The 11,590-nt window shown below is 31.9% G+C and overlaps 1 protein-coding gene across 1 annotated transcript in view; it reads left to right on the forward strand.

The window, feature by feature from the left end:
- Positions 1-11,093, forward strand: part of LOC106054179 (uncharacterized) — a 30,744-nt gene extending 19,651 nt beyond the window's left edge. The window contains exons 17-24 of the mRNA XM_056025345.1: positions 280-382; positions 2,335-2,475; positions 3,011-3,110; positions 3,534-3,772; positions 4,252-4,374; positions 5,372-5,431; positions 6,311-6,444; positions 6,716-11,093. Of these exons, the coding sequence (XP_055881320.1) occupies positions 280-382; positions 2,335-2,475; positions 3,011-3,110; positions 3,534-3,772; positions 4,252-4,374; positions 5,372-5,431; positions 6,311-6,444; positions 6,716-6,761 (946 nt within the window). The 3' untranslated portion in view covers positions 6,762-11,093. The remainder of the gene's footprint in view (positions 1-279; positions 383-2,334; positions 2,476-3,010; positions 3,111-3,533; positions 3,773-4,251; positions 4,375-5,371; positions 5,432-6,310; positions 6,445-6,715) is intronic.
- The last annotated feature ends 497 nt before the right edge of the window (positions 11,094-11,590 follow it).

The raw sequence follows: 11,590 nt of genomic DNA on the forward strand, positions 1-11,590 counted from the left end.
ACTTTCATGTTTTAAGTGTTTAATTAAAATCTGCAATATTGGAGTGTGTCAAAGTATTTGTTCTTGATCTGTAATGATCTATTTTACTATTAAGCTTTTCTTGGAGATGACTTTCCTGAAACCATAAGCCTGCTGACTTGGCCAATACTTTATTAGACACTGATGCATTTGTTTATTTATTTATTTATTGTTGTTTGTAGTTTTTATAGATGTAAGTAATGTCAAAATATTCTCAACTAAACATTATATGGTGCATGATGCCTCTTTATATGTTCACAGTTCATCCAAAGAGAAAGAGGAATGGGTAACTGCTCTACAAACAGCTATAGACACCAATGCCAAAAAGCATCACACTTTTGAGGCCTTCAAGCCTGGCCCTCAGGTAACTTGTCATCCAGATATTTTAATCAAATACTACACAGATGATAGAATTCTAATTAATACAGTCAGTTGGTATTGTCTTTTTTATTTCAACTTTTTAAAATTTGTAATGCAAGTTAATTAAATTATAAGTAGCTTTCTGTCTGAATAAGCTTTTTTTCTCACTCACCTTACAGCATCATGCTATCTTTTAATCTACATAGCTTTTTTTAAATTTTCTAAATATTTAATTGTGAGTTTGGTATGAAATCAAGGAAAAGTATATATAAAAATATTTTATTTTCAATTTATCAGAAATGCTTTAATTTAACTCTTTGGCTCCGCACAACGCACAGGGCGTTGATTTTAAAAAAGGGGAAAAAAGTCGGACCAACGCTGGGGGCATCGGCTATTTCAAATTTATTTTTTTCGTTTCCATTTCTCCGATTCTTGTTTTTTATTGCTTAATTGTTTATCTAGAATAATTTCCCTTTGCTAAACATCCGGAATTTCCTTCATTTAACGTGTTTTTATTTTGTACGAAGTTTGTAGAGAGATGACATTTATTATTTCTGTGTGCGTGTTTTTTTTAACATGGAGCTTCAACCAAGGCCATATAAACTTTGTAGATCTAAATATTTCTTTGATAAAGAAGTATAAGAATTCAGATGACAGTGGTTTTGTTTCATCTGATGGTGATATTGATAAATCAAATTTTATAGATCTAGATCTGGTAAATTAATTTATAGGTCTAGACTAAGCCTAGGTCTAGTAATGATGAAGTTTATCAGCTGATGAAACAGCTCCACCCCAAGCTAATGTTCAATGTAGATCTAGAACTAGTTTAGCTGTCTCTACATTATCTAAATCTAATCAGATAGATGTAGATCTCTAGATCTATTATCTAGGCACTGAAACAGAACAATTTCAGATTTATTCCACCAAGAAATTGGATTGTCAACCTAGACTTAGTCAGCACTGCATCTATTGAGATGGAATGTTTTTTTCATTGACAATCACATTGTTGATAGTCTTGTTAGCAAAATAAATAGCTCTGCTGACCATAGGATTAAATGGAACACCCCTGCTAGAATAAGATCCATTTTCATAGAATGGAGACCTATAACTATAAAGAAAGACAGAGTATGTAAACACTTTGGGTCAGGGAGAACGGTTTATGTTTGCGCTGGATGGGAGTCGAACCCACACATTCATATTGACTGCTTCCATGAATATCACAACTAGAAGGAATATTTATATACTAAGTACATGAAGAACTTAAGAAGAAAATACTATAAATATATATATGCTGTACAGTTAGACTAGTTTTAGGGTAAAAGTGTTTTGTTCCAAGCGTGTTGCTTTTTTTTATGGGCTTTTTCGTTAAAGTAGTGACATTGGATTATTAGTTCCAGTTTATTATTTTTTGCATCTATTGCTGTTTCTTCTGTGGTGTTCTGTAAACAAATGGATAAAAATGAGAAAAAAAGCTATTTCAATTCAATTTGAACAATAAATTTCTTTAAACATGCACTTGGATGGATATTTTCAATGTCAGTTGGTGAGTTTTTCATTTTTAATTTTTATATTCAAAACCCAAAATTACAAAAACAACATAATTTGCAAACTAGAAAACATAAGAAATGGAAAGAGCATCCATTTCTCTTTAATTCTATATCAAGTTTATTATTTTCCAATAATAAATTAAAAAGTTATACAAGTTATATCGAAGCAAAGTAGCGCACTCTGAAATGGCGGAAAAATTAATTCCGTCCAAAAGTGGCAAATAATTCAGAATTAATTCCGGAGCCAAAGAGTTAAATATTTCAAAATGTCTTAAATCATTTTTCATTGCAATCAAATTAAACTGAAAGATGTCAAGACCCAATTTATTCAAAATATATTATTATATTATATTATAAATTTTATATGATCAATCTTATTATTTCCTGAATAACTTTGGTTTGAATCTAGACGTCTCTACATGATAAAGACTTTGTATTGGGGTCCAAAGCCCCTCTGTGGGTTCCCGATGGCAGGGTCACCATGTGCATGCTGTGTCTCGTAGAGTTCACCCTGACGTGGAGGAGACATCACTGTCGATCTTGTGGCAGGGTACAGTTTCAAATTCAACTTTCATATCACATTGACAACCATTATTGAATAATAATATTTCCATTTTAAATTATTCATTATTAATAGGGGGAAAAATTAGATTTCAAATTTTTTTTTAGAAGAAGTGTTTTAAAAACTGCCAATTGTTAAACAAAACAAACAAAAAATCTGCAGAGCATTCCACTAAATAAAGGGTCACAGGGAAAGTGTTGATTATGATTGTTTGTCATCTTCTTTTGTGCTCTTTTAATGTTGTTGTATTTTTTTTTTATCCTTTTTTTTTCTTTCTTTTTTTTTCTTTTCTTCTTTGTTATTATTCTTTTGTTTCCTTATATGATTTTTTTTTTTACTTTTATATTTTTTCTTTCTTTTTTTTTTTTTTTTGGTTTACCTCTTTTGCTCAACATCTTGTAAATAATTTCGTAAAAGATTTTTCTAGGGTAGTGCGTAACTTTTACCATTTAGAATGTTAGAACCACCACATAGCTGAAAAGAATGAGACTTGTTAAAAGTATTGTTTATATCTTCAATCTAGATTGTCTGCTCCCAGTGCTCTGACAACAAGGCACCACTGCGTTACCTGAAAGATAAACCTGCTAGAGTCTGTGATAAATGTTTTGACACATTGAAGGAAGGTAATAAACTGGTTTCAATATATTATCTGTAGTTAAATTAAATAAAATTTGCATAAATTGGGGTGAGAATCCTAGACACAAGAAAAACTTTTTAAACACTGTGAGCTCCAACACTGGGGTCCATGAGGGTTAAAACAAAGTTGTAGAAAAGGTCTGTTATTATAATACAAGTTTCCAGTTTTTCTTAGCAAATATGTTTACATGATTGGAATAGGGCTTCTTGCCTCTGGTGCCTGGCGCCACCCTTAGAACATCACTGCCCTCCCTCTCTTCCTAATCATTTTCAAATCTCTGTAAAAAAAAACACAACATTCTTCTAAACTACAATCTTTGTTTTCATGTATCCATTTCATTAACAGTTCGCTTTTATTTTGTTCTTATTGTTGCCAACTGTAATGTGTCTGTATGTTTATTCAATCATAGCTCTGGAGAAGGAGATAGAACAAAGAAAAGTGCATAGTACTAGGTTGTCACTGTCCCAGCCATCAGACAGTCCAGGCTCACCCACCTCCTTAGACAGCACTGATGCCATCACAATAGAAGTAGCACCTCAACATGACCCCACTGTACAAAATCTAAATGAGCTTCTGCAAAGATTCCAGAAAATTAGAGTCAGTAACAGGAAGGCTAACACACCCAGCAGACCTTCTGTTCTCAAAGAAGTAACTTTTTTATTTTTCTCTTTTCTTAATTTTTTTTTGTATATGGACTAAATTGAAAGCTGCTCTGTACTCTTAAAGCAAATCAAGCTAAATTGAAGATTTAAGTGGTCTAGAAGCTAAATTCTTTCACTTGTAGTTGTTTAAATGAACTAGGGATTGATTTTGTTGATGTCAACTTAATTTATTTTTAACACTGAGATACTTTTGCCCTTAAAATAGTGATTAAAAGAAATAGTGTGTTCAAGTCTGACTGTATATAAGTGAGCTTCACGGGTGCTTGAGGCTATGCTTGCTATAAACAGTTTTGAACTTAATATTTACTAGTAGTTAGTTCTGCTGAATTTGTTCTTCTTCTTTTCTATTTCTTTTTTTTACCTAGATCTCTGATATTTAGTTGCTAATGACATAGAAGTAGATTTTTTTAGTTATTTTTTTTAGAGCTTATAATAACCTAGTTCTCCAATTTATCCATTTTTAAGGTTCAGGCTAATGATGAAGGCTCAGATATAAGTGGCTATCTTCGAGCTTATAAATCACGCAAGTGGAAGAAGCTTTGGTTTGTGTTAAAAGGCAAAGTGTTGTACACTTACAAGGCTAGTGAGGTAGGAATTATTTAGATTCTTTTTTTTTTAACTCAGCTACATTTTTCTTTTTTTAATTCCTACTATTAGCTCACACTTTTTTTCTTAGTCAAAAGGTGGAAGGTTGGTGGCTATTGATTGGAAGACACAAGTCAAAGTCTCAAGTAAAAAATCAAGTCATTTATGTCAGACATAGAAATATGGCTTGATAGCTAAGTTGATGTGATATGGCCTCCTTCAGTCTTGAAGCCACTATGGATCATCTCATTTCCCTGGTCATTAGCTGTTGTCAGAATGATGTTGCCCACACATCAGTTCTCCCCTCTCCACGCAGCTGATCTATACAATGGAATGGCAAGTGCCGATACAGTTTGGTGTCAGCAGATTTGCAGCCAGGATATAGCACTGGATGCTGCAAACTGCCTAAGGGCAGCCAGCTCCTAATTCTTCCTCAGTGTTGACTCCCGAAACCTTTCCAGTGATTGGGTATAGCTGGAAGGCAGCATAGGTTTGAATTCAGCGTTTTCCTTCTCCTAGGTGGGTAGCCAGCCATGGCTAACGAGCCCCTCCTGCGCGAAGCTTACTGGCTTAGGCAACTGTTAATCGCCTTCACCCCTTCTCCTGTTAGTGAAAACAGTTCTGCTGGACTCAATATCTGAGCCACACATGAAGGCCAGGAGTTAGACTGGTTGTCAGAGGCTATCAGTATCTGAGACGCATGCAATTAGAAAGCATTTTATACGTAGAGGAGTGCTTATATCCATGACCACTTCCGACAATGACAGCTTTGCTAATAACCCCAATGTCAAGGGTTTGAAATCCTAATCCATACTAGGAATTTTTTTGTCTCATTATTTTTACATTACAACTAAAATATGAATGTTTAGTTTTTTATATTATTTGAACGTAAAGAAGAAATTGATTTTTTTGTTGATATTGTTCTTGTTACATTGAAATATGATCTACAATTCTTAAAAAATCTAATACAAATGTCTAACCTTTTCTTTGCTTCACTTAGGACATGGCTGCTGTGGAAAGTATGCCACTGCTGGGTTATGAAGTCACACGACTAACCACGGTAAGTGCTTTTATAGTTATAAGTAAAATTGGCTTACTTAATGAAAGTTTGACATGACAGAGGGAAACAAAAAACAAGCAAAGTGACAGTTTAAATAATATCCCCACTTGTCATTTATAATTTTTTAAAAAGTTTTATAATATCCTTACTTGTCATTTATAATAAGACATAGTGAAAGATTAAGAAGGCTTTTAGATTTTTTTTATGTGGCCCATGTTTTTCTATGTAATGACTACAAAAACTAAGACAGAGTTGGACTGGTTGTCAGAGGCTATTTGAGAGGCATGCCATTGAAAGCATTTTATAGGTAGTGGAGTGCTTCTATCTATTACCTTAATAACAACCACCACCACCTTACAGAACCATGCAGACTGCCACTCATACAGACATTAGTTTTTAGTCCCATATGTTTTGTTTATTTAAATCATTTAATGTATGTTGAACAAATGTATTTCTCTCTTATAAGTGTACTTTAATAAAAATTTGTTTTTTAAAATGATCATTGATGTATTTTATTAGCTTTTCAAATGAAATACACTGGTACCTTGGTTCTTGACCTTGATTAGTTCCAGGATTCTGTGGAGATCCGATTAATAAAAAAGAAATTATTTTCCCCATAAAAAATAGTGTAAAATAAAAAAGATTTACTAATGCATAGGTCAACAACTGTAAGAAACTACAATTAACATACAATATAAAAGGTAAGACTGCTGGACCAAAGTACAAACTAAGGACGTTTAGACCTTGAGACTTTCCTTGGTTTCAAACAACTGAAAAAGACACAAATTTAAGTCAAACTATCAATGAAGAAGAAGAAACACATTATAATGTTTGTTTTATTTCAACTTTTGTTATAAATTAAAATTTCTTTTCATTCAGTCATTTGAAGGAGCAGACGCTGACCAATTGTTTGAACTGACTCACCAAAACAAACAACCTGTTTCTAAAAGTAGAGCAGAAAAAACAACTCAAAGGCTAATCTTTAGAACTGACAACGAGGCTGATACAATCAAGTGAGTTTAGTATCCTTGTCTCTGGCCTGGGAAAGTTTTCTAAACACTTTTTCTCTTTCAATTTTCTATACATTGAGTGAATTATTTGCACTTACAAGCTACCAGCATTGTCTACATCTCAAATACTTGTATTCAAAATCTACTTTGTCCTAGTTATTGCATGCTTTCTTCTCGCAGTGTAGTGTAAATTAGTTATTGCTTATTCTGTTCTAACATTATGACTTGAACCCTACCATTTGTATGCTGTCATTTTTGTTTTCTTTTCTTCCAGATGGGTCAACATGCTAGCAGAAGCAGCAGCAACTCCTTTTACGTAGAACAAATTGAAGAAAGATACCAATGTCTATTTACTTCACACAAATTGAAGAAAGAGGCAAATTTGTATTCTATATTTTTTTTAAAAGCAAGATCACTGTACTAATTTATTTACATCAAGACCTTTTGACTTGGAATGGAACAAAAAAAATGAACAAAATAACTATAAAAATAAATGCATTGAAACAATGTTTCATATCTTTAAACAAATTTAACTACAGGCCATTCCCATGCAACCACCAGCGTTTTTGTATCACAAATTCAATTATTTGGTAGAGCTTGCTTTCCTTTGATGATTTGTTTTCAATTAAATTTTTTTAACCATATCTAGTTGTTTTTTTACCTTTGAGTAAATAATAAATATAGAAATATATATACAGTATGCAAAATTATTTATAGCTAACCTTTTAGTGTTTCACCCTGCTAAAGTTCCTACGGGTTTGAAAGCATAATTTTGTATTTGAGTCTGATGGAAAGTGATCAAATTTTTTAATCACACTCAGTTGCATCATTTAAGTCATTGATGCCCAAATTGCATGGCCAGCGACATGGTTTCATCTGGGCCGCCGAAATGTCAACATAAATTGTAGAAAAAAATAAGTTGAACAATGTATCTTTCCCTATGTTAGGATCTTACTTTTTCTCTGATGTATTGGTAACCTGACTTTTAACATTTGTGCGTTTATAAAATAAGATTCTGGATGTAATGTAGAATCTACCAGGAAAAGTGGGCAGATCTTTACTTTTTTTTTGTGTGGAACATGATAATAAGCCAACATATTTTTTTTATAAGAAAACATTAAACGTCACTATTAAACCAATATGGCGACATTCTTGGTTTGAGACGTAACTAAAAGTTTGTTACGCCTAGAAATTGGAGAATGTATGAGAGCATTTACCAAAAAGAGACAACAATGAGTCGGTGGTAAAGCTCCAACGTTGCTCACATTCTAAGTAGAGAAATGAAGCCAGCTTCCAACAATATACTTCAAACTTGTCATTAATAAATGTAAATACTAGATAAATAAATAAACTATAGGTTTTATACAGCGCTACTTTTATGCTAATAGCATGCTCAGAGTGCTATGGTCCAATCTCATTTGTGGATTAGTGGGAGGAGGGGTGTATCTCGGAGAAGCTTTTTACCTGCTGCCTTTTAGGTGCTCAGTAAACGCAACGCAGCTCGAGTCCCCTTTATAGGTAGCCAAGCCAAGTTTCTTATACTTTAAAGTCAATTTCATCTTGTTTTTGTATCTTTATGGTCATGTGGCCCTCGACACGAGTGTCGGATTATAAAATGTCCCGCATGTTGAAATACGTTGGGCATCACTGATTTAAGTAATTCAACCTTTTTTCTTTTATAATTTTGTTCTAATGACATGTCTTTTCTGTACAATTTCTTTTTATAATTTTCATACATCTATGCAAGTTTTTATCTAAAGAATTTACATTTACATGAGTCTGGTGGCTTTGTTAACTCAAGCGTTCCACATCGACAAGTCTACTTTTTCTTGCCTGCAATAAGTTATGTTTACAAAATTCATTTTACTCATTTTAGCTGCATATAATTAAAATGGAAAAATGCTTTAAATAATTTATTTTGCGAAAAATCCATTTACAAGATTTGTTTCGAATTGTGTTTTTTTAAAGGACCTGGAAGCTTGCTTACAAATGATCTTTATCTTAATGGTACTCATAGAATGTGTCAACCAGTTACTGTCTCACTTAAATTTGTGTGACTATTGCAATTCAGAACATTCAATTTGATGAAATCTAGAACATGTAAACCAGGACACTTACAATTGCATTCATAATGGTGTACTTGCTACCTGAAATCAGTTTGGGAAATAACCTACAATTGATTTTTGGGGGACCACACAATGCTGTGAGGCATAGAAACAGTAAACAGTTTGCTGGTGCATTCAACCAAGTTTCCAACTTGACACAAAACATGTTCAATGAGAAATTGTTTCTTGTTGATGTTTCTCGTCCCTTTGAATCATTTGCCTTAAAACCACTGACCCCTTTTTTATCTCCCATTTGTCAACGGCAGTGTTTTTTATTGTAAATTAATTTCCAACAGTTTATAGCCTTTTAATGACATAATATCCTCTACCTTTGTTCTTCATTGTCTTCCTGTTTGAACTCTTTTATTTATACACTAACAAGCTGCTTGTATACTCAACCCTCCAGTGCCTTTTAGACTTGAACAGCACTTGACATTTTGTTTTGAATACTTTGTACAAATGCAATATACTGTAAATAGTTGTTTTTATTGTTCAATTTTACACATGGAATAACTTTTTAATACAGAATTTTTTATCCTCTGCTTTTTATTTTCATTTGTATCAGTTGAGTTTGTTTTAAGTCAATATTTTGAGTGGATCATTTGAGAAGAACACAAGGGTCTTTATTTAATGCTCTGTTTATACACTTGAATATCTCTGATATGTAATCATCACTGTAACAGCATTTCTTAGTCAATTTTTTCAACTGTGTATATTTTTTTTTTCTTCATAATACAAGCTTTTTTATATTGCTTTTTTTTGTGTGTGTCCAAGTATAAAAACAATATAGTTTGAATGATAAATTCTGCAATAAATGACATTTGTCTTTTTTTATTGCCACCTATAAAAGTATTATTGTATTGAACAATTTTTGTTATTCCATTGAATTTTAAAGTGCTGTGAAACACAAAACATTCATCCTTCCTTATGTACAGTTTTATTGAGAATTGTTTCATTGCAATATCTATTATTTTGGTGAAACTTTTTTTCATACCTGTTGCTTTTAAACTAATTTTTCCAAATATAGAAGTACTTTTGTATTATTCAGATTGTATCATTCATTATTGTGTATGTTTATTAAAGTTTTGTGAAACTTTTTACAAAGTCTGTTAGGTTTAGAAGCTCTAATCTCTACAGTAGTGCCTAAAATCAAGCTAAAGTTTTTTTTAATTCATTTACTTTAGCTTTAATTATGTCCTTACTCTAAAAATGTACTATCAGGTTTTCATTAGCTCCCATTTGTTGACTTGATCAATGGTCTGCATAAGTTCCATTCACACTGGCTTGTATTCTAATTGAAATGATTAAGTGGACTAACATTGTCTGATTTAATTCAGAGCACAAATATTGTAGTCAGGCTGTAAAGATGAAACATTTATGCTGATAGACTCTGACTTGGATTCTGTGTCTTTTTAATTAGTTCAACACCTCATGTCATTTTAATGTAAATATCATTCATTAATTAGCATTTGGATTTTTTTTTTTAATGGATCATAATGTAAAAACTCCTGATCCTTTTGTTTTTCTGTAACATAGTACTAATAATATATTTGTACACAAAAATAATACTAAAACAAAAGACTGCGAACAAAAGAATAAATCAATAGAGAGGACATATTGTTTTGTTTCAAGAAGTGCAATATATACAGCCTAACATATTCTTGAGCTAGTTTGTAGTTTATATTTTACTTTTGCAATAAATACTGTTTATATATATTCTTTTTAACCATATGCTGGCCCTAACATGAGTGCCTAATATGGTCATTTCATGATTAGCACAATGCCTTTAAATAAGTGGTATAGAGTGTGTATTTTTTGTAGTTAGGATACAGTGAGCATAGAGTTTTAAAATTATTTTTTATTAAACATTACATGGTTAAACAAACTAGTTAGTGTACACAGAGCATCTAAAACAAAGACCTAGTTCCATCAATTTGTATTTCATGATAAAGAACAGAAAACTTCCACCAATAATGTACCATTGTGTTAGACCAATTGACTTTCAATGCATTCAAAATGTTTTGCTCTCATTGACATAGACAATTTATTTACTATTTCCACTGTAACTTTTAATAAGCATTTTGAATTAATTTTGTTTTCAAATATTTTATTCCTAGTGTTTTAAGTACTCTGTAGTGTTAACATTTTAGCATTGAATCAAAATGAATGTATATTGTTGCTCAATTATTATGCGAGTGTGAACCCATTTATGTGGCTGCCATGTTTAAAAGATCATCCCAAAAATATTAGTGGAAAAAAAAATTCTTCTAATACGACCCTCCTTGTTTTTTTTCTTACTGTTTCAATTCAAGTGCTGACTATGAGATGCTAACATTGTGAGATGCTAACATTATGAGATGCTAACATTGTGAGATGCTAACATTGTGAAAACATGTCCTGCTGATTGTGTTTGTATCCACCAAGAAGTGCACAATGCAATCTACTGTATAAATATACAATCACTTTGTTTGGAAAGAAATTTTTGCTTTTATTTCTTTGCTGGTGTGTCTTAGTGATGGTAGTGTCTAAAAAGGTTTTTACATTGAACTAATGGTATCTTGTCTTTGTGTTTATATTGGTAATGTTTGAATGTAACTGTTATGTTTTATTTTTTTATTTTAACTTCTCTGTGGTGGTATCTCAGTATTAATATAGCAAAGTGGATAGGTCCATTCATAACTAAACAAAGAGCTTGAGGTTCCAAAATCTTTATATAGGCATCTGACTTTTAGGCTGTGTATAGGGTATTGGTCAATTTAATTACAACCTAATGCCCCTCATTCATTCTTCAGTCACAGACAAATCTGCTTGCTGCCAAAGACACACTTGTAAAGAAAAATCCCCCTTTTTTAAAAAACTAATAACGTTTAAAAAGGATATCAAATTATTTATTATTAATGTGTACTAAAACTAAATGTCCCAGTAGTTAAAATTGTATTTTTATTATATGTTGAAATTCTTTTTAATTCTGACCATTGTGATTTTATTGCCACTAAATCTAGTGAATAGATTGAGTTTAAAATAAACTACAGTCTGAAAAAATA

This window comes from Biomphalaria glabrata, chromosome 4 (genome assembly GCF_947242115.1).
Source record: "Biomphalaria glabrata chromosome 4, xgBioGlab47.1, whole genome shotgun sequence".
NCBI classification, from domain to species: Eukaryota; Metazoa; Mollusca; class Gastropoda; family Planorbidae; genus Biomphalaria; species Biomphalaria glabrata.